Below are 25,150 nucleotides of genomic sequence, written 5' to 3' on the forward strand. Positions count from 1 at the left end.
CATCATTTCTGAAAATATTCTCACATATGCTCTTTGACATGTTCACTAAACTACTGATGCCAAAACCCTCGGAAGTTTCAAAACATTATACAACAAAGAGTGCTGGGGCGACAGGACACCACGAGCATAGCTCTCATCCTGTAACTACACTTAGGTAATTACCATTTTAGATGCAATTGGTCACTCGTATACTGCTTTTTAAAACAGTCTGATTACATCATATTACAGTATTATAATTTTACAATATTTGAAGTTTACAAACCTGTTTGAGTTTCATTTGGCACTATAACAACATTGAGTACTGAGTGAGCTGGTGGGTCAGTTGACGTGGCACATTGGTACTCTCCTCCATCCTCCTCTATAACCTGTTTGTAAATGAAGCAATTTATAAATAATAATAATAATAATAATAATAATAATAATAATAATAATTATAATAATAAATAATAATGATAATTCAAATAATAATAATAATAATAATAATAATAGTAATAATAATAATAATAATAATAATAATAGTAATACTACTACTACTAATAATAATAATAATAATAATAATAATAATAATAACAAATAATGAATAATATTGGATTTAATAAATAATAAATAACACTTATGTATTTGTGTATTTTATGTCATTTACACTAAGTCTTTCGCACTCTCCTGAGTGCTTTATCACAGTCTGAGTGTATGGTTGAGATGAGACTTGCATCTCAATGACTTACACTCTATGGGAAATTTTCCCCTAGTTCTATATATGGTATCCACTCGATTTATGGACCTCTGATTTAGCATTCCGCCAGTTGTAACGACCAAATTTTAGATCATTAACCCTTAAACTGCACAATGCACCTGCAGGCACTCGTCTGGTTTGCGCAACGCGCCTTCAGGTATTTGTATTTTTCACATTCCATTCAAAACTCCTGCGGCTACATGGGGTTCACATCAGCTTCCTCAGGGCACTTGTAAACAGACGCCATCTTTAAAAAAATCGTGGGCCACATTCCCGGATGTGAGAGCCTCAGTACTGAGTGAGCAACCAACCACAGCACTGCTGTTCAGCTTGTGACCACAGCAATGCCTAATAATGTCAAAATATATATATAGCTTGTATTATTTAGCCATGATAGTATTACAGAAGAGCCTGAGTAATTACCTAAGTGTAGTTACAGGATGAGAGCTACAGTCATGGTGTCCCATCTTCTGTGATAATGACTGTGTACAATATTCAAATATCAGTGAGACAATGCTGTTCACGATGTTCACAGTGCTAGCCACAGCACCACAGCATTATTTCGTCCATCTAGGAATCTTCAAACAACTTCCTAGGTTCCTTTACAAATTAAAATTGTGGTCAATTATTCCTTTACAGGATTTAGTGACCAGTAATGTGATAACACCAGGATTGTGGTGATAATAAGTACTGTGCATAGTATTGTGGGAGTTGGAATTGTGGTGAGGGAGGGAGCAAGGAAGAGAATTGAAGTAGCCTCACTGTGTGTGTGTGGCAGCCACTCTTGTTTTGATCATCATACTAGCTTAGTGGTTTGCTATGGTGAACACATTTGTACATGGGTATATACAATGTGTGTATATACCCATGTACATATGTGCGTAGTATTGTGGGAGTTGAAATTGTGGTGAGGGAGTGAGGGAGAGAATCGAGGTAGCCTCACTGTGTGTGTGTGTGTGTGTGTGTGTGGCAGCCATTCTTGTTTTGCTCATCATACTAGCTTAGTGGTTCACTATGGTGAACACATTTGTACATGGGTATATACAATGTGTGTATATAGTGTAATAACAGTAACAGGAGTATGTTGGGAGGAACTATTTTGGTGAGGGAGGTGACGAAATTGTAGCGTCGTCTGCTGGCTGATGTGTGATTTCTCATGCAGAGTATGGTGGCCATTGTAAAGTTTAGACACAATACCGGCTTACTTGCATAGTTCTGGTGAATAAAACATGTAGATAAGTCTACATAACATGTATAAATAGTGTAATGAAAACAATAACAGTATGGTGGGAGGAGCAATGTTGGCGAGTAAGATGTTGGAGGAGTGAGGGTGTGAGGGTGTGGCAGCTGATACTTGCGGAGTTCTGAGTGTGTTGATGATGAATGTATATAGTGTGTGACAGTGTATAGTGTGTAAATAGATTGTATATATACATAAATTAGCATGATGCATGGGAAATATGTGCAACATATGTGTACATATGTGTCATGCATTTAACACAGTGTCTTTGGACAGTACGGATGTTCTACTGCCATAATACAGTGTACATGTTCATTATACATAGGGTTGGCATAAAAAAACAAATAAAATGTATTTGGAACTGTGCACAAAAAATGAACAAAAATATATTCGCAGCAACTTGCGCATCCTGCCCTGGGTGCCCTACCAGTCCCAGGGGCGTACGCCACGGGTGACCAGGGAATGATGACGTCACACGCGTACTTACGGACCCCATAGCAGCCAAAGTACGTACAATTTCGACCTTCTGTTACTATACCCATACTCAGGGAAGGGTTTTTGACACCTTCAAAACAATTAAGATTTTTTCCAGAGAATTTATTTCCTGCGCACTGGGGGTGTCATATTTGGAAGCCAAGCAGTTGAGGGGTTAACTGGTGCCTTATTTACAGAGTCATTGGCCATTAAATCTAGAATACAGTATTTAGTTTACAGAGTAAGGTATATGTTAAACTGGAGACCACTATTGTGCTTTAGTGACAACCTTGCCCTCGCTAGGCCAGTGTTTACATATTCCCTTTACAGATTTCGCTGCCTCTATTATGCAGCATCTAGTCAGAGCTAGTCATAGTTAGTTGTAATCAATCAGAGGCAGCCATGGCCAAGTTATAGTCAGTCAGGCATTCAGTCACAAGCTGACTGAATGCTGACTGAACAACAGTCAGCATTTAGTCTGATGTTGTTTAATGAACACCAATGTTAAGTACTCTCACAAACCCAATGTACCTTCTTGTAAATAAATTAAATACGTAAATTATACTGTAAAAATAAAAAAAAATAAAAAAATAATAAATATAGATAGATAGATAATAAATGTCAGGCAGGGCAGTCTGCCTCCCAGGTCACCAGCTGGTAGAAAGGTAGCTGAGAATCAAAATCATACTGTGTTAATCCCGTACAGGCACACCATTTAGACATGGCTGGAGGGGTGGGGGGTATATATCTGGAAGGGTCCAGTGTGGGGATGGGGGGAAAATAATTTAGCGAGGATGGAGGCACTGAGGGATGGATCAAGCATGACCCATCCCTCCATCTGAGGGGGGAGCTGGAGGAACCATCTGAGGAGCTGGAGGAACTTGACAACTCATGATAATCATCTTTGTACCAGATTCAGATTCAGATTCAGATGTTTATTCAGGTAAGGTATATACATACAAGTGATGTTACATTAATGGATTGATATATAGATAGAGCTAGTACATACAATGCCTAAAGCCACTATTACGCAATGCGTTTCGGGCAAGAAACCATATATGTAACTCCTCATTTGTAACAAAGTTCATATAAAATAAATATATGTACAGTATATGTACAAAAGAATAGGGGTGGTAGGAGAAGAAAATACTTAAGTGTTCAGTTTGAATCCACAAGGTTTTCTCTGAATACTCTTTATTTTCTTCTCTGAGGCTATGGATCTCTACACTTGCACCAGAGGTGGTACCCTCACAACTATAATAATATATATATATATATATATATATATATATATATATATATATATATATATATATATATATATATTATATATATATTATATATATATATATATATATATATATATATATATATATATATATATATATATATATATATGTCGTACCTAGTAGCCAGAATGCACTTCTCGGCCTACTATGCAAGGCCCGATTTGCCTAATAAGCCAAGTTTTCATGAATTAATTGTTTTTCGGCTACCTAACCTACCTAACCTAAAACCTAACCTAACTTTTTCGGCTACCTAATCTAACCTAACCTATAAAGGTAGGGTAGGTTAGGTTAGGTAGGGTTGGTTAGGTTCGGTCATATATCTACGTTAATTTTTACTCCAATAAAAAAAAATTGACCTCATACATAATGAAATGGGTAGCTTTATCATTTCATAAGAAAAAAATTAGAGAAAATATATTAATTCAGGAAAACTTGGCTTATTAGGCAAATCGGGCCTTGCATAGTAGGCCGAGAAGTGCATTCTGGCTACTAGGATATATATATATATATATATATATATATATATATATATATATACACACACACACACACAGCATAAGCCAAAATCATATAATTGGACATATCACACATTTTGCCTGAAATATATAATGGTAATCACTCACTTGCTGTTGTTAAAATTTCAGTTGCTCATAGTATGGCTGCCCTACACATTCCTAAAGCCCTGGCCTTAGGATTGTTTCATAGGCCTAAGTAACTTAAAACACATTACTAAGCCCATGAAAGGAAAGTGTGGGACTCAGGAAGTTTTTTCAAGATGGGGGATGGTTACTGGAGGTCTGAGGAAGCAAATGTGTGCCCTCTTGTATGCATGGGATTTTTTTTATTATTACAATATGCTAACATCATCATATGTAGGCTGGCGCAGTTTCTGATGAACGAGTTTTCTTGGCCGGAGCAGCACAGTGGTTAAAATTCACTCATTGACATTTTAATTTAACTGTGTTCCGAACCTTGGCAGGGTTTAAATTTTAATTTGTTGGCAGGCTGATATTCAAACCACTGAAAGTCAATGGGTTTGTCATTATCCAGCGAGAAGCTTACTGATCATTCCCATAGATGCCATAAGCAATTTGTCGACGAGTGGAGACACAGGGGTGACTCATACGCGTTCAAGTCCAAGTTTCAACTTCACCTACAGCTGAACTCTTAGTATTTCATATAAATTAGAATTGATCAAACTTATGTTTCTAAGTAGATCATCCTATTATCTATTTTATTAATTAATAAATTTGTAGTAGCTCAACTTTAGTGAGATTTTATCCATTCATATTGGTGGTGTTATTTTTCATGAGTGTGTGGCTAATAAATATAACTGAAACCCACAAGCCTGTGTGGAAATATTTGTGAAGAGTTCTAAGATACAGTCCACTGGTTTAAATTTAAATATATAATTTACTTATAAATATTTAACTTAAATTTATCAACTAATTATCTAAGAATAAATTTAATACATTGGCTCCCACAAGTAAATTCCCACACTCTCAGACTTTGATAAAGCACTCAGAAGAGTGCAACAGACTTGGTGTAAACCTTCACATAAACTATACAAATACATAAGTGTGTATTTTTATTCTATGTCATTGTGTCTGTGAGAAGATATTACCATTACTTAATAATAATAAAAATAATGAACCAAACTGTACTATGAGATAATAATAATAATATATATACTGTATATATTATATAATATAATATAATAATAATTACAGTATATATATTTTAGAAGATATTCAAATGATCCTATTACAGTGGTTAATTAGTAGGTACGGTGTTTATATATTTTATAAAGTAACCAAGTAAGTACAGCATATCAAGGATAACCAAAAATAATGAGTGAATTGAATTTTAAATTTATTTGGGTCATACTTAATACTTAAAACTACTGTATATGAGAAGCTAATATATATGAATTGTTAAAGAAATTTAGCAAGTGACGTAGAGCTTTTTACAATACCTGTGTTATCCTGAGGTACAGCAACCGGGACCCATCAGTTGATACATCCTGTATGATTTCTATGCGAGAATCATCAGTAAGTACTTGCTGCTCAGCATACAAGAAATATATGTCATGTACTAACACAATATCCTGCAACCAAAGTAAGGAATGCAAATTTTTACTAAAGAGAAGATAAACATTCTGTAAAAACTAGCATTTAATGTAATGAAACGCCATTTTCTGAGTGGGACCTGGAGGATCCCCGAACCTATGCAGGCTGATATGGATATTAGACTTCCGCATCAGTCAGTGTGAATGGAGTTCTTAGGCCTACCGGGGACCACGAGCCAGAACCTGGCTCCCTCAGAGAGGCACGAGGAGCAATGGCCTATAGAATTGCACATGTGATTTGGAGTATTCTATGTCTGCCATCGACCAAGTCAGGCACCCAGAAAGGTAAGCATCCCGGAACAAACCCCTATTCTGGTTGAAACTACTACTGAAAGGCAAATAAGTGGACAGAACTCCCCAAAGAAAAACAAGCAAAATGAGCATGACATCACCATGTGCCTCGCCACCGTCTGCGCAGCTACCCACTCCCTAGGAGGGGCAAGGGTGAGCCCCAGATCCCACATGCCAGCTGCCAACACCTTCAGTTCTGAGGCTGGATGTAAAAAAAAGCGAAAAATATACCGAATGGAGGGAGGGCTCCCCAACCCTGGGAACCTCCACGGCAGGACCCACGGCCGACTCACCCTCCAAACCCGGACCTCAAAAGAAAAAGCCGAGGCAGCCGGAAAGGCAGGAAGGAAAGAGGGGCCCACTGGTCAGACTACTTGAGTCTCAAAACCAGCTAAACCCTGCCCCGACCCCGAAGCCCTCAGACGCTTGGGGGGGGGGGGGGCAGGACTGAACCAAGGCCGAAGCGACCAACACCCTCAAGTCCGAGTCCCTATAAACAAAACAAGGCAGCCTTGGGGCTTCCGGGTTAGCAATAAACCTAGCATGTTGCAGCAACCTATACCTAGCATGCAACGCCTAAGCTGCCTGCACCCAGATAGAGTCATCAGTGAACTGGGTGAACTGAGTCACTAACAAGCAACAAAACTCGCAGGACTCTGGGTCGAAGGTGCCATCAACCCAGCAGGACGCATGACGAAGGCAAAAACATTGAGAGTTACCCTGAGACAAGGGGACAGAGCAACACTCAAACTCGCACAAGGCAAGAGGGGACCCAGGGGTGTAGCATCCATCGGACCCTTTGCACCCCCGCAGGGGTTTCCCAGGGCCCTTTGACTGGTATAGCTAAAGAAAGCCCAGGCAGGGTACTGCGAACAGGCACCCAAGTCCACCAATCAAACTTCTAAAAGCTGAACCCCCAGGACGTGTCCACTCACAGGAAGCCTAGCAGGGAATACCACCAAGTTCCCAGAGATAAATATATAATGAGTTACAGGGGCAACCAGCAGACTACCTCCCTCCACCAGGCAGAAAACAAAAACTAAAGAAAAATCCTACAAGAGGACAATGTACCCAGGTGGAACAGAGCCGGCTGCTATAAAAGCTGACAATTAACTGTGCAGTATCCTGTGGCCCTACCAGTGCAAACTACCCCTTCCCTTAAGGTAAACAAGGGAGGAGGAAACCCTCCAGCACTCTCAGGGCAGCCAATTACCAAGTATCATGGTGTATGGTGTCTATTAATCTTGTTTAAATTACTAATCAAGCTGTCAATGTAATCAATCAGAGCTTTAATATAACAATGTGCTTTAATATACTTACTAAGCTCTCTCATCTCATTTTTCTCTTGCAATGTATCTTTATCATTTATCAATTCTGATAGAAATTACCAAGTATCATTACCAAGTATCTGCTGTATGGTTTCTATTAATCTTGTTTAAATTACTAATCAAGCTGTCAATGTAATCAATCAGAGCTTTAATATAACAATGTGCTTTAATATACTTACTAAGCTCTCTCATCTCATTTTTCTCTTGCAATGTATCTTTATCATTTATCAATTCTGATAGAAATTACCTACTTAAAATTATCTGTTAGATTAAGGACCTGCTCGAAATGCTGCACGTACTAGTGGCTTTACAAGAGTGTAAATACTGTACTATCCAATGTATTCTCACAAACCCAATGTACCTTCTTGTATATAAATAAATAAATAAATAAATAAATAAATAAATAAATCAAAATCAAAAGACAAAACAGAGGTAGGCCCCAAGGTGATTTGTGGAAGATGGTCCCAAGCCCCAAGGGTGGTATTTACAGGGCACTTAGGGAAAGCAACCCTAAGGGCATGTAGCCCGAGTACCTGTGAAAATTACTCTCAGCTCACGCACCACCCTGAAGACAGCACTAGACACAAGGCACAGCACTGAACACAAGAATCAGGAGCTGGAGTCACACGACCAAGCTTCATACACTTCAGCTGAGAACTGAAGGTGTGGGTAGCCAGCATGAGGGGTCTGGGGCTCCCCCCTTCCCCCTCCCAGAGAGGGGGGGGGGGAGCTGCGCAGATGACAATGCGGCACGTGGTGATGTCATGCTCGTTTGCTCATTTTTCTTTAGGGATTTCTGTCCACTCATTTGACTTTCAGTAGTAGTTTCAACTAGAATAGGGGGTTTGTTTTGGGATGCTTACCTTTCTGGGTGCCTAATCCAGTCAATGGTAGACATAGAATGCTCCAAATCACATGTGCAATTCTATAGGCCATTGTTCCTTGTGCCTCTCTGAGGGGGCCAGGTTTTGGCTCGTGGTCCCCGGTAGGCCTAAGAATTCCATTCACACTGACTGGTGCAAAAATCTAATACAGTGGTACCTCGACTTACGTATGCCCCTCTTCATGAACTTTTCGGGTTACTAGCCCGATTTCTTCATAAAATCCGAATCGGGTTACGAATTTTGCCTTGGGAAACGAAATTAGTTGATATGCGTATGGCCGACCTAGTGTGTGGTGGCACAGTGATCGCGCCTCAGTTTACCAGTGTCTCCCACCTAGTGACAATTGTGCCTGAATTCTTTGTAAAGAAATTCTTTTATTTTTTTTTATTTTAGGCTATTTGAACATAAAAGCTGTTATTATATATCTTGCTATGGGTCCCAAGAAAGCCAGTGGTAAGGTTCAATCCTTAAATTGTGGCCTGAATGTGTTTCAGAGCTAGACTTTGAGGGGTTTGAGCTTGAACCTGAAGTGCCTATTGTTGAGGAAATTGTTACTCTGGGGCAGAAATTGGGCTTTGAGTTGGATGGTGCTGATGTGGAGGAGTTGGTGGAGGAACACAGTGAAGAACTGACCACCGAAGAACTTTTAGCCCTTCACAATGAGCAGCAACAAAAAGCAGCTGAGGAAATTTCCTTGAGGGAGGAGGAGGCAGTACATGAAATGCTGCACGTACTAGTGGCTTTACAAGAATGTAATTACTATGCTATGTATCCTCACAATCCCAATGTACCTTCTTGTATATATATAAATAAATAAATAAATTAAATACATAAACATAATGTCCCTTCCTCAACAATTAGGAAGTGGTGTAGACTATGGGAAGAAATGCAAACTTTTGTTGAAACAACTCACACAGAGCAAGCTGTAGTAGACCATGGCATTAACCTTTTTAATGACACTGTGATGCCTGAGATGACACTGTGATTTGAATGAAGGGAAAACAATCCTCAATGGATTGATTTTTAGTGAGAAAATCAAGCAGTGAGCCACAAGCAGGTCTTAGTGGTATGCAGGCAAAATGTGCCAGAGAGTGTACCCCAGAGAAGTCATCACTGCCTTATGTTATAACGGAAGGATTCTCCCCTTCCAAACAATAACACCTTTTCCCCCTTCTCCCCTCTTCACCGTCTTCCATACACCAACAAAAGTCATCAATAAAGGTAAGTAAAAAGTTCTACATACTTTAGTACAGTACTAAAGATTTGGGTGAATTAGGTATAAAATTTACTTTGAAGTTAATTTTTTTGGGGAGTGTGGAGTGGATTAATACAATTTGCATTATTTCTTATGGGAAAATTCGCTTCAATTTATGAATTTTCAGCTTACGAACCGTCTCTGGGAATGGATTAAATTCATAAGCCGAGGTACCACTGTATATCCATATCAGTCTGGATAGCTCCGGGGAGCCGAAGGGGGCTCCCCCCCCCCAGAAAAAGTACCAAAACAGCTAGATATCTATAATTTTGAATGGATATTTACTCATAACACATGAGACATGGATAATTTGCTGTAAAAACTACAAAAAACTAAATCAGATATTTAATTAATACTGTAGTTATTTGACATTTATCTTTAAAACTGAAATCCAGAAAATAATGTGTGCTTATTGTATTTTTCTCAAGTGCTATTGATGCAGTCACATTGGATAATACTGCAAATAGGGTACAGTGCTAAGTTTTTCTTTTGTAAAGCACCAATACCCTTAACTTTTTGTAAAATATCAAGGATATAAATATCACAAGGTGATATTTATATATTATAATTCAAGCCTATTGAATAATATGTAGGGAAAGACAGTTTTCCAAGTGAACAATTTGATCTCACCTGCTGAACAACTGGGCTAACAAGGCAGGTAAGCAAGAGTGTAGAACCCTTCACTGCCACAACCGGGCCTCTCAGTTCTACAACACGTCCCAGAGATAATGTTGGTTTTGGGGGACCAAATTCTTCTATGGTTACAGGGGTTGGCAGCAATCCAGAATATTCTAAAACAGCATTCATAAAATTAACATACAAAGGTAATTTTAGCAATTGATGTACAGCATGACATTTTCTCCCAAACATGAGGCAAGCAAAAAATTTATTGTACATTTTGAACATCTGTGCCTGTAAGTGTTAAAAGGCCTAAAAATCAATGTCTCAAACCAGAAATCTTAATTTTATACAAGTCCTGTAATTACAACTATGCTTCTATAGGACCTTGCATGTTACAACATGCAGCAACATGTTTACAATTACATATGAATTTAAGGGTCCCCAGAAGCAATATCTGTATTTATTTGTAATCTTGTAATCATATTTTGAATGATAAGATGTATCAGTGGTTCTAGCATTAAAAACGGCAATTATAGAGATACTTATTACAATGCCGTAATGCTTGAATGAAGGTGAAGGAAAGACCCAATATATAAATAAGTGTTATTAAGAACTCAAAATGTCCAGACCAGGATTCATACCATGACGTCTAGGATCACCCCCAAATGTACACATTACTGTGACCACCGCACCATTGATCCTGACTATAAATGGTGCGGTGGTCATGGTACAGTACAACCTCGATTCAATGTACCCTGATTCAACGAATCTCCGGCTAGTTCGCACACTTTTCAGGCCGGATTTACTCAACTGGTTCGACGAACAATGGTTTGCCGAAGCGGGGAATGATCGGATTTGCTTACAATGTCGAGACATAGTTCACAGACTGGTGGAAAACTTCCCCATTCTATCACAGATTACAATTAATAATTCGCTCATATGACAAGTTCGATCACACAAGTGGACTACACAAGTGGACCGCACATAGAGGTGTCTAGAGAAGAAGTGAAACAAATGCTCCTGGAGCTAAGTAAGAACAAAGCAGTTGGCCCAGATGAAGTTTCACCATGGGTTCTGAGAGAATGTGCACCTGAGCTCAGAATTCAACTTCAGCTGATTTTTCAGGCATCACTGTGTACAGGAGTCGTAGCAGATGTATGGAAAAAGGCTAACATAGTTCCAATCTACAAAAGTGGCAGCAGGGAAGACCCCTTCAGTTATAGACCTGTATCATCAGGCTGCGAGCAGCCGCGTCCAACAGCCTGGTTGATCAGTCCAGCAACCAGGAGGCCTGGTCGACGACCAGGCCGCGGGGACGCTAAGCCCCGGAAGCACCTCAAGGTAACCTCAAGGTAAGGTAAGGTGATACATGTGTCAGTAATGTGTCCACAATAAATGTTTATTGTCGCAATATTACCTGTTAAAAATTCACTAAAATTACAATATGTAGTTTCACACACTATTTACACAGTAATATACTGTATTACACTCTCAGTACTTCAGAAGTGAGTAATAATCAACGAAGTAGTCCATGGTACACAGTGCGACTTCACTCTCGTTGCACCAGGTACAGATAAATTTTCGTTTCCTGTTTCTTCATTCTGTGTGTTTGCAAATAACGCACTCACGTACACCCTTGACTTTAGTACTTGTAGGTTATATGTAGCCAAGCTTGTAAAGCATAAGGTAGTATTGAAAAGATTATAGGGAAAGATCAATTTGTAAGGTAGTCTTGAAAAGATCGCTTTGTATGGTCCTACACAGGAAGTGATTTAGCTTGCCTCAAAGAGGCAAGTTAGGAAGAGATTCAGGTATTCTTGAAAATATCTATGGAAAACACCCCCCATGGAAGCCGCTAACACTGTTTCTCTATGCTACTTGTATCAGATGCATCATCACTGAACGCAGAAAATGATTCATCTATGTAACATCTAAATAAATTGGAGATAGCATAGGATTGCAAGGGTGACGCTCAGAGCTACAACTGGATACGCTTGCTGTATCATCCTCATAGGTGCTGTATTACTTACATCCGACCATTGTGTTAGGTCCTTATTGCACCTAGCTTCACCAATATTATGATCCTTATGTTCTTCAAACAATAAGATTTGAATTTCACCGACAGAGCGTTATCTTTCAACACCGCGCAGACAGGTGTTTGGGAGCCAGAGGCGCGTGCGCCACCCATGGTTACTCATTCAGTGCTAACCCAGTCAGCAGCCCTAGAGCATTCTGGGAATTTTTTCCAAGATGGCTGCCTCACACTGGAGGTTCTAAGAGTCCATTTCATACACAACCAACCTCGTACATATTTAGAATTGGTACTGAAAAATCAAAAAGAGTTTTCTCAGTTGGCGCAGTTTCCCGCCAACCGAGAATACTCGGTTGGCGCAGTTAAGTGGTTAAATTCATGAATTGACTGTATTGCCCTACAGTAATTTGCTCTACTGACAATTTTTTTTAAATAAATTGTGTAAATTCATTATCAGGGCTATCAGAGCCAAACTAATTTTCTCTTAAATTCTTTAACACTAAAATTTACTAGACACTTTTAGATAGCTGTAGGAATGTAATCTCAAGAATACACAAGGGCTCACTGTTCGTTATAATATTCCGAAGAAAGCAAACAAATGGTCATAATCAAATATATTTTTAAACTTTAAATTCTACAAACAAATCTGAACATACCTTTTACAAAAATGCTTGCCGAGCCAAATATATCAGGTGTTATAAAGCATTCTACAACCCCAGAATCTTGAAGTGTAGCATGTTTAACTTTAAGAACATGTGCAGTGGTATGCTGTTGTCCACGGCTCTGCTGTTGACTGCTCGTTGAATACCGTGAACCAGGATTTAGATTAGCGGGCTCCCTGTTGTGGAAGAACAATACCTGCAACAATATTATCAACTTTATATCAATAATACTCATACAACATCTTTCAAAAAGTCAGTTACAATAGGTGTATCACATTAGTGGTAAAGTTTATAAAGCAGGCTACAAAATAAATAAAATTTGTTTATATGTAAAGTACCTTTCTGGGTAAGCCTGCTCAGTGGCTCCCCCAGCACTAATGCACTGACACCCCAGGGCTAATACCATCTCACTAGCTGGGAAAGCCCCACTAAAAGAATGAAAGAGGGGTAAAAAAATAAAAGCAAGAAATGTTTGGTATGAACAACGTTCTAATAAAAACTCAAATGATCCTGTTCCACCAACAGATGGCAATGTTAGTTAACCAGGGATTTGGAACCATCCAGCCCTTCAATCTCTTGCCTGGCGCTAAGTTTTAAAACCAGGATTTTTTGCCCTTTTTTATAGTACAATACAGTGCTGGATTTCATGCTTAATTTTGCTCTCAATAAACATATTTGCCAGCAACCTTGCATATCTCGTGGTCTTTTAGCAAACCTTAGCTGTGCTGTCAGGGTTATCATCCTTGACATGCTGTTTAGCAAAGGATGTCTGTGAACAGTTACTTTCTCTGAGGCAGTGAAAGACTCCTCTTGAGTCTTTTCATAGGTCAGGTGATGCCTTGAGACTTGGTCATCAAGCAAGACCTGCAGAAGGGAGTGATATCATTAGAAGTAATTTTACTATGGCATTTTGGGTTCTGCTCATTCAGGTGTGGGGTCCAGTCCTGTTCGCTAGGTTGTACTTAAGAAATGGAGCTTAGCATCATGCATTTTTTGTTGATGCAGCATCATAGCCTGTAAAGTCAGCTCAAATGTGTCATAATTTAATTGAAGGGAGGTCTGGGTGGATTTTCAGTCTTATGTGTTGTGCGGGGGAGGGGGAATCATTTGGGAAGGATATTTTAAAGCTACGCTGAGTGTCACGTACCCCATCTGCTGGGATGCATAAAACAGGGAAATGAAGGGGAATGATCATCATTGCTACTGTTGTTGTTTTTTCAATGACCCATAACTGTGATTTGTCACTGAATAGGTGGGTTGGTGGGCTTCCTAGCTGCTTCACCTATTCCTACAGGTACTACACATAACTAAGGTTAACCAGTGTGTTGCTCAGGGCTAATTAGCATTTTGCACCCACAGGCACATACAAAAAAAAAAAAATTCTTCTAAACCTGTTAGTTTGTGTCTTCTGATCATGGAAAAACAAATAATAAAATTGTAAGTGGCATATATTGCCCGCTACAGTTCGGGGAAGTCTGGCAAAAAACAGGCACTGACTCAGCGTGTGTCCCAGGTGGTCTGTTCCTCCTCAGCTGTCAGGCAAGAGTGGCCACAAAGAGATAATTACCTAATTATTTAAATGTCTCTGATTGATTTTTCGTAGTTTTTTTGCTGTAATATTATTCAATAGTGTGTAGTGTGATATATTTATATAATAAAATGTGTGAATCATCACTGTACTCAAAACTATGGTGTGCATATTGTTGATTCAATTATGTTCATCAAACAGTGAACAAATACTTTTTCGGTTATTACACTATATACACAGGTTATATATAAGTACAGTATCTGCATGTTTTGTTCACCATAACGAATCACTAAGTTGGTATTATGAGTCAAAAAGCAACAAGGAGTGACCGCCACACACCGGCCAGCAACTCACTGCCACTCACTCCCTCAACACCTCACTCTCCCACATTCTCCTCCCAGCAGCGACCGACACAAGGCCCCCAGAGGACAAACCCATCAATCGCGAGAGAGGCAGAAGGGGCCTCCCTGAAGGAACCAAAAGAGTCGCCGAAGCCAAACCCGACCAGGTGAGTAGACTAGCATGGCAAAGTTGAGACCCCCGCACAACCGCTCAAGGAACTGCTGAGTGACTCTGGACCCTCTCAGAAACAGCCAATGGCGGGACAGCAGCCGCAGCAACGCCTCTGGAGGGAGAGACAAGGAAGCGGTCCGAGAATCCAAAACAAGACCCAGCCAGGTCCAAACCTGGGATGAACCTTAACTTCGGAAATAACGGAGCTCCGGAAATAACGACTAGGGTACAGCCCCATGTAGGCCGTTAAATTGAGTGGATACTGTACACCTTCAGGGATGCACTTCACCTAATTTTGTGTGAAAAAGTAGCAAGGAAAAAATATATATCTAAGAAATAAAAAGAAAACAAATATCTTCAGTAGTTACCTGTCCATTCCAGTTAGAGACAGTGCAGGTTACAGTAAATTCTCCTCCTACAACAGCTGGTGACACCACAAGCGACTCCACCTGTGGCTGGGGGGCTTAGGGAAAATACATAAAATTTATCCAAAGTAAAATCTTTCAAGCAATTTTAAGTATTTCAAAATATCTGAAATAAGATAAAGAAAAAATAATAAATTTGTGTAAAATATTCATCACATATTGAATACAGTTTTTTTTTTTAGATATATTCAAGAGTTGTTACATTCTTGTACAGCCACTAGTACGCGTAGTGTTTCAGGCAAGTCACTGGAATACAACCCCCACGAAGAATCGTTTTTACAGCCGAGTACACATTTTACTGTTGAGTTGAACAGAGGCTACAGTTAAGGATTTGCGCCCAGTAAATCCTCCCCGGCCAGGATACGAACCCATGACAAAGCGCTCCCGGAACGCCAGGTGAGTGTCTTACCACCACATCATGCAGACTGGTGTCTCCGTGGCCGGAGATGACATTTGTACAATAAATATAGAGGAACATAAGGCAAAATTTTGAGTTTAATATTCTGACACATATAAAAGAAATAGGAAATATGCTGTATGCTATTCAGTTGCCTATATATACACAGTAATGAATCAATATATAAAATATATCATGGACCAATATGTAATGAAATGCCCTTTTCTGGAGGGCCCTCAGTAGCACCTCAAGCTAAGTGCCGGTCAAGACAAATCTTAGGAAGATGCAGCAGGCATTCAAGACGCACCCCTTGCCTGCTGGGAGCTAAGATCAGAATCTGGCTCTCTACAAGGCTTTGGAAAAAAAGATCAACCCAAAACCCCCCAAAAAATCCCACCAGAAAGTATAACTGCAATAAAACAAGCTACTACTTTGGGAATATTAGATACCAAAAGGTAACAAGGCAAAATTGTTAACACTAGGGGGCAAACATCTTAAATGTCATTTATTTATTTATGTCTAAGAAGGTACAAATAACCAACAAGAACCAACCAATAAGAAGGGAAATAACCAACAACAGGTCAGAGAACTTTTGAGATTCTGTGACAAATTCTCGCTCAATCAACAGATTACAGAACCAACTAGGAACGAAAACACACTAGACTTGTTATTCACAAACAATGATGAACTAATCAGAGACATAACAATCTCAGATACTTCATACTCAGACCATAAGCTCATTGAAGTGCGAACTAGCATAAATAACGGTAGTAGGTCTAAGAGACCCAACAAGCGAGAAGGAATATTCAATCAATTCAATTTCAACAATAAGAGGATTGACTGGGAAAAAATAAATGTAGACCTTGCAACCATTCAATGGGAGACGGTCTTAAGCAACAAAACTCCCACACAGGGAATAGCTCAACTGACAGCTGAAGCTTACAAGGTCTGCTTGAAGCACGTGCCTATGAGGAGGGGCAGAAAGAGGACCACTCTAGAAAGAGAACGCAGACGACTGTACAGGAGAAGGAAAAAAATAACGGAAATGCTTCGGCAGACACAACTATCACAAGCAAGGAAAATAAGCCTAAGCAGGGAGATCGAAGAAATAGAACAAACGTTGAAGCGATCACATGAGTCTGAGGAAATAGAATTGGAACAGAGAGCTATATAAGAGATAAGGAAATATCCAAAATATTTTTTCACATACGCAAAATCAAAATCCAAAACCTCGACCAGTATTGGACCGTTAATTACAAATGAAGGTACGTACACAGAGGACAACAAAGAGATTAGTGAAATTCTAAGAAGCCAGTATGAGGCTATGTTTAGCACACCAATAAACAACATGAAAGTTGATGACCCAGACAGCTTCTTTATGAATGACATTCAAGCTGCAGATAATATAACGGATATTACCACAAACTCAGAAGACTTTGAAAGAGAAATTGACAATATGCCTATGCACTCAGCTCCTGGGCCTGACTCATGGAATTCAATATTCATAAAGAAATGTAAAGTACCAGTAGCGAGAGCACTCAGCATAATATGGAGAAAGAGCCTGGATACAGGGGAGATACCAGCAGCACTTAAATCTGCAGATATAGCTACGTTGCACAAGGGAGGGGGGGAGTAAAGCATTGGCAAAAATTATAGGCCAGTTGCACTAACATCACACACAATAAACGTGTTTGAAAGAGTGATTAGGAACCAAATTTCTAGTTTTATGGAAAACAATGAATTGCACAATCCAGGACAACATGGATTTAGAGCGGGAAGATCCTGTCTGTCACAGTTACTCAACCACTATGACAAAATCACAGAAGCCCTAGAAGAAAAGCAAAATGCAGATGTTGTATACACAGACTTTGCAAAGGCGTTCGACAAATGTGACCATGGGGTGATAGCTCACAAAATGAGGTCAATGGGAAAAACTGGAAAAGTAGGACGCTGGATACTCAATTTCCTGTCGAACAGAACACAAAGAGTAACAGTCAATCAGATAAAAATGAGTCCAAGCGATGTTAAAAGCTCTGTACCTCAAGGTACAGTCCTCGCACTGCTACTGTTCCTTATTCTCATATCTAATATAGACAAAAATACACGTCACAGCTTCATGTCGTCCTTTGCAGATGACACAAAAATCAGCATGAAAATTACCTCTGCTGAAGACATTGAAAATCTACAAGCAGATGTCAACAAAGTTTTCGATTGGGCAGCAGAAAATAACATGATGTTTAACAGTGATAAATTTCAGGTACCCAGGTACGGCAAAAATGAGGATCTGAAACATAATACAGGGTACAAAACACAATCGAATCTTTCCAAAGTAGAAAAACAGCATGTCAAAGATTTGGGAATAATGATGTCCGATGATCTAACGTTTAGGGAGCATAACCAAGCAAATATTGTGTCAGCCAGAAAAATGATTGGATGGGTTACGAGAACTTTCAAATCCAGGGATCCCATCACAATGGTTGTACTCTTCAAGTCACTTGTGTTGTCCCGTCTCGAGTACTGCTCAGTACTCACTTCCCCCTTCAGAGCAGGAGAGATTGCTGAAATTGAGGGAATACAGAGAACATATATGGCACGCATAGACGAGATAAAACACCTAAATTATTGGGATCATCTCAAAGCTCTCCAAATGTACTCTCTAGAAAGGAGACGAGAGAGATACCAAATAATATGCACATGTAAAATACTGGAGGGCCAGGTCCCAAACATACACAGTAAAATAACAACGTACTGGAGTGAACGATAAGGAAGAAAATGCAAGATTGAACCAGTGAAGAGCAGAGGTGCCATAAGCACAATCAGAGAGCACTGTATAAACATCAGAGGTCCGCGGTTATTCAACGTCCTCCCAGTGACTATAAGAAATATTGCCGGAACAACCGTGGACATCTTTAAGAGAAAACTGGACTGTTTTCTAAGAGAAGTTCCGGATCAGCCGGGCTGTGGTGGGTATGTGGCCCTGCGGGCCGCTCCAAGCAACAGCCTAGTGGACCACACTCTCACCAGTCGAACCTGGCCTCGGGCCAGGCTTGGGGAGTAGAAGAACTCCCAGAACCCCATCAACCAGGTATCGACCAGGTATCAACCAGGTACATTGGGTTGTGAGAGTACATAGCATTTGAGTTCTTACATTCTTGCAAAGCCACTAACATTCATTGCATTATACGCAGGACCTTAATTTATCAGATAAAAGAAAGAATTTTAACAGATTATAATAATATTATATTAATAATTATTATATATATAATAATAATTATTAAATATATAATAATAATTATTATAATAATATTAGTAGTTATAATTAATGATGTTAATAATCATGTGCCTGAATGCCATCAGGTGGCAGCCCAGGTCATCTGAGGTTCACCATAATGAACCACTAAATTGGTATTGTGAGTCGAAAAGCAACGAGGAGTGACTGCCACACACAGCCAGCCACTCATTACCACTCCCTCAACAACACCTCACTCGCCCACTTTCTCCTCCCACCATCTTGTTTTTTATTTTATTCACTATATACAGACATTATATATAAGTATCTACATGTTTTGTTCAACACAACTGTACAACTAAGCTGATATAGTTACTTCAGGAACTAAGAGACGTCGCTACACACAGCTGGCGGCTGCCTCCCTCACACATTCAAGGTCACACATACTAAGGTCACACGTACTGTTAAGTTTTGCCCCCCAACAATACTGTTTGCAGTGTTATTACACTATATACACACACATTATATATAAGTATCTACATGCTGTATGCACCATAACTGTACACCTAAGCTTGTAGGGTGCCCAAAGAGCATAGTGGCCACCCTCTACACAGCTAGACAAGTCATGCAGACGACGCCACCTCCGTTACCCAAATGGCTCCTCCTACCATAATCCTTTTATTGTTATTACACTAATACACACTTTATATATAAGTATGCACATTTGTGTTCACCATAGAGAACCACTGAGCTGGTATGGTGAATGCAGACAATAACAGGTGGCCACACAGTCAGTATTTGTGACAGGTTTGCCTTAAAGCAGCAAATAGTAGAACCTGTCACAGCAAATAGGAAGGAAAACATGTTGGACCTCATTTTCACCAATATTGATGAATTGATCAGGAACATAATGATTACAAATACCTATTACTCAGATCACAACTTATTTGAAGTTCTGATAAATGCTATGTCAGAAGTTCTGACAAATTCTGATGCTATCTCCTTCCATCCCTCAGCATCACTCCTCCCACAGCGCTAATTATCACAACAATCCTGCTATTATCACAATCCTGGTCACTTTTATCACAGTCAGGGGTCATCTGTAATACTGTCATTGCTAAATAATAACAGTTATATATTTATTTTCATATTTTTCGGTGATGCTGTGGTCACAAGCTGAAGAGCACTGCTGTTTGCTCATGCTGCGTGCGCCAGCCTTGGTTGCTCCAACAGTACTGTGGCTCTCACACCGGAGAATATTGCCTATGATTTTTTTTTTTAATGGCATCTGTTTACAAGAGCCCTGAGGAAGCTAATGTGAACCCTGTGTAGCCGGGGGCCATTTGAATTGTGCCTGGCACCCTGTGGCGTATATATAAGCCATGCGCACTGTGGGATATGATACTCATGGCATATATATACGCCATGCACAGTTTAAGGGTTAATACACTGAAATATACTGTAGAGCTCTTTACTTACTTCTCAGTTTAAGAACTGTATTAGTTTGGATATCATGATCATATAAGGCTGCCCGACAATAATATGAGCCTTCATCCGTAGTCGTGAACCCTGGGATGAACAGCATGGCACTCAGTCTACCAAACTGTAAAGTAATAGTAAATTTAAAATATTATTTAACTAGAGACTAAATTGGCTGCTTTAGGTAAATTGAAGGAGGTATCTCTATTCCATACAACAAATTATTTAATGAAACATTCAATTCATGAGGCATGATGCAATCTTTAATAAATTTATGCATGCATTATGAGTATAGTACTGGAAGTTTTAAATACTGAACTTATATTATCATGTTAAAACTGAATTGGTTTAATTTTCTGCATTTATGTAGGACACATTCTTAAAAATATTAACAATACATTGAAAGTTGTAAAAAACTAGACATCAAAAATGTTGAGTTTAGTGTGATGGAATGCCCCTTCCTGGAGTATCCTTTTGGTAGATCTCATCTGGCATCAAGAGGATACGTAGAATACTGAAAATGCTAAGTTCCCAGTGAAAATCTCAGCACACCGTGGGCAATCACTATCTTTGCATGTCTATTCTTCATAGATGGTGAGTTCATGGGGATAAAAAATCAACCACCTGCCAAGGTAACATGACAAGAAAGGAACCACCTAAAAATGTAAATATGAGAAATGTTTGGAAATCTTCATTTGCCAAATAACTCTGAGTTAGAGAAAGAAAACCTTGGTGTATAAGGGCAATGTCATTACATTGGCCACCCATACCACTCAATTCTTGGTTTTATCTTTTTTTGGAGAGTATAAGTTTGAAGGCTAGGTTCCTTCTAATAATGGACAGTGGTAATCAGTTCAAAATGGTTCCCACCTTTATTAGGTGCCCAGAGGGTTTGTTCCTCAGTTGTAGTGACAAGTGTATGTAACGGTAACCTCCTCTATTTTCTGCCAGCTGTGAGTTACAGCTCACAGCAAAGGCCTGGTCGAGGTCCCGGCCGTGGGGGAACTGAGTTCCCAAAATTATTGCAAGGTAATCGCAAGGTACCCTCTTTTCATTATGGCTCTATACTTCTTCCAGATTGGTTCATCCACCACAAAAATGTAAACATGACTAAACCTTAACCACTGCACTGCTCTGGCTCCAAATATGGAACAACCCTGGTACGCAGAAAATAAATTTTTTCCCAAAAACGTTTCGCTCTTCTTATATTGTTAAATACCCTACACTGATCACATATATGTTGAAATAAAATCAAAATTGTACTTACTTTGGCCTAAGTGGGAGGTCCAGAAAAAGCCCCTAAGTGCATGCAGCCCTGGTACTGATGAGGAACACCTGGCCATCGCACAACACAACACATGGCAGTGAACGCCACACAAGGCAAACACCGCCTAGGAAACTGAGGCCAGAGAAGCGTCTATCCCGGTTGACATTAGCTTACAAACTGATGCTAGGCAGCTGGCACGGTGAGGTGTGGGACTCCCCCCCTCCCCCTCTTGGGGTGGGGAGGGCTGTGCCGACGATCAGCACGGCAGTAAAGTGTGATGTTTGCTTGTTTCCTTGGGATTGTAGGGAGTTTCTACCTCTCTGTTTGTTTTTTTGTTTTAGTTTTTTACCATGTGGGGTTTGTTTTGTTATGCCTACCAGGAAGCTCCAGGAAGCCGTAGGGGCTCCCCACAGAAAAGAGACGTTGACAAGAGTAAGCGCCAGAGGCAGTCTACTTCGATATTTTTACCTAATTATTTCAATTTCTCTGATTGATTTTTCCTTAATTTTTTTTGCAGTAATATAGTGTGATATATTTATTAAATAAAATGAATGAATTATCGCTGTACTCAAAATTATGGTAAGCATATTATTGATTCAATTATTATGTTAATAAAACAATAAACAAATATTTTTGTGGTCATTACACTATATACATGGGTTATATATAAGTATCTGCATGTTTTGTTCACAATAACGAACCACTAAGTTGATATTATTAGTCAAAAAGCAACGAGGAGTGGTCACCTCACACAGCCAGCCAGTCACTCACCGCCACTCCCTCCCTCAAAAACACCTCACTCGCCAACAGGTAACTACACAGATTCGGCAGACGACACTACAGCCCTCCCATCCTCAACATTACTCCTCCCACAGCACAGCGCAAATTATCACATCAATCCTGCTACTATCAGAATCCTGGTCATTTTTATCAGAGTCAGGGATCTTCTGTAATACTATCATTACTAAATAATACCAGTTACATTTATTTTGACATTATTAGGCGATGCTGTGGTCGCAAGCTGAACAGCAGTGCTGTGAGCTCATGCTGCATGCGCCAGCCTTGGTGACTCACTTGGTACTGAGGCCCCTCATACCTTGGAATGTTGCGATTTAAAAAAAAAATTATTAAAATTTAAAAAAAATTATTTAACGATTTAAAAAAAAATGGTGTCTGTTTACAAGAAATCTGAGGAAGGTGACGTGAACCCTGTGTATCTGTGGGCCGTTTAAATCTTGCGTAGTACTCCAAAATGTCATATGACATGATGCGCACCTTTGCGAATGTTACTCAACACGTCATATGATGTGTTGCGCAGTTTAAGGGTTAATGCAGAGCAGCGCAGTGGTTATGGTATCTTTTCTAAGATATCTAATTAAAAGTTAATGTAATAAGAAAACATTTAGAGAGCATATACTATGAATTTGATACACTACAGTACTCAAATTCATATGATAGACACTCACCACTATTGGCTCTGGGATACCTTTCCTATACCATCCAACCATAGTTTCAGATGAACCAGCAACTGAGCAATTGAGGTACACATCAGCTCCTTCATCCTCATATACTTCTTTTGGGGGAAGATTTATGAATTCAGGCGGTTCTGTAAGAAAAATAGTATTATTTAATTAGTACCATAATGACAGACACATGGCTAATGGCCATGCACAGGAACCAGAGACTATTCAGCACTCCCTATCCCTAGGAATATATTGATACAGTCGATCCTCCTGTTTTGGTAGTACAGTACAACGTCAATTCCATGTACCCCAATTCAACGAATCTCTGGCTAGTTCGCACAGTTCACACAAATTTCTGGCTAGTTTGACGGGTGGACTGTGAGCTGGAGGAGGCAGGAGTCACACTGCAGCAAGCTCCTGGAAATATCGAATTACCTAAGTATTGGGAACAGGTTGAGGGCTACAGAGTGTCCCAGGTTACATAAAGGTTCAGGGAAGTGTAAAAGCAAATAAAATACTATAAAGAAGTAAAAGTAAGTGAAAATAGCTGAGTGGAAAAGTTTGTTTTGGTTCAAGAACAAAAACAAAGATGGCCGCCGCCCGGTCCGTCTAATTACCACAAGCTACACAAGCTTCAGAAAGCTTCCTGGCAATACGTTAGTAATGAATAAATATGATATATTTACTCATTATAATGTTGGTGCTGAATGTACAACACGAAAAAACATAATTTTAATCTGAAAAAGTATCTTTTTATAAAGAAATTAGGCGAAAATAAAAAGCTGGTGACGCCAAATCAAGTCGATGATCCAAGCGTCGGTTAGGTTAGGTTAGGTTTGGTTTGGTTAAGTTAGGTTAGGTTAGGTTAGGTTAGGTTAGGTTAGGTTAGGTTAGGTTAGGTCAGCCTAACCTAACATATCATATTTATTCATTACTAACGTATTGCCAGGAAGCTTTCTGAAGCTTGTGTAGCTTGTGGTAATTAGACGGACCCCCGCCGCCACCACCACCACTGGGAATGTAGACACACCAACAGATGATGGTTTCAAAGGATTCTCACCACAAGATATAAGGAAAGGAGGTGTTCTTGGCAGGTTAGAGATAATTGAGGACATGCAAAAGAAGTATGAAGAAAAAGTGCTTAAATTGGAAGAGGACAATGGAGCACTTAGGAGTGAGCTTTGCACTCTAAAAGGGAGTATTCTTCAGCAAGGTAAGATTATTACTGCATTAACGGACAAGGTAACAAATCAGGAGGAACAAATCAAGGAACTAGTGAAACAAAATGAGGCATGGAAAGTGAAGTGTGGTGACTTTGAAGAAATAAACAAGAAAATAGACTCATATGGTGAACAACTCCAAGCAAGCCTAAGGGCTAACATAGAGTTAGGTAAGGATCCCCAACTGGAAACTTCACTGACAACTCACATAGAGGAGGTGAATAAAGAACTAGAAAAGTATAAAGAAGAAATAAAAGCGACATATGCTCAAGTTGTAAAAGAGAATGAGACTATCAAAGAAGTGTGTTCGGAAGTCAAAACCAGAAATGACCAACAAGAAGCAGAAATTAGGCAAGTAATTAGGAAAGAACTGGTTACCAACAGTAAACTGGTACAAAACACTGCAGATAGAACTAAGTCCATAATCATTTTTGGATGTTTAGAGAAGGAAATTTCATCTAGGGTGGACCGAGCGGCAGAAGAGATGAAAATCATAGAGAAAATAGTAGGTTTAGGAGAAGGCTCAAAGGAAAATGTCAGTGATTTTAGAAGAATAGGAAAATATGAGAAAGAAAAGAACCGCCCCTTAAGGGTGACGTTTAATGGAGTGAAAAACATGATGGATGTGCTAAGAAATGCCAGGAAATTGCAGAGTGATGAGGTTGGCAAACTTTGGTCAATAAGACAAGACC

General features: G+C 39.5%; 1 protein-coding gene across 1 annotated transcript in view; it reads right to left on the reverse strand.

Annotated features, from left to right (window-relative positions):
• Positions 1-25,150, reverse strand: part of LOC123771439 (titin) — a 236,050-nt gene that overhangs the window by 128,130 nt on the left and 82,770 nt on the right. The window contains exons 21-27 of the mRNA XM_045763962.2: positions 23,242-23,381; positions 20,509-20,632; positions 15,347-15,441; positions 12,932-13,133; positions 10,253-10,413; positions 5,712-5,843; positions 263-365 (exon numbers count right to left, since the gene is read on the reverse strand). Of these exons, the coding sequence (XP_045619918.2) occupies positions 263-365; positions 5,712-5,843; positions 10,253-10,413; positions 12,932-13,133; positions 15,347-15,441; positions 20,509-20,632; positions 23,242-23,381 (957 nt within the window). The remainder of the gene's footprint in view (positions 1-262; positions 366-5,711; positions 5,844-10,252; positions 10,414-12,931; positions 13,134-15,346; positions 15,442-20,508; positions 20,633-23,241; positions 23,382-25,150) is intronic.

Source organism: Procambarus clarkii, chromosome 14, assembly GCF_040958095.1.
Source record: "Procambarus clarkii isolate CNS0578487 chromosome 14, FALCON_Pclarkii_2.0, whole genome shotgun sequence".
In the NCBI taxonomy this organism is placed as follows: Eukaryota; Metazoa; Arthropoda; class Malacostraca; order Decapoda; family Cambaridae; genus Procambarus; species Procambarus clarkii.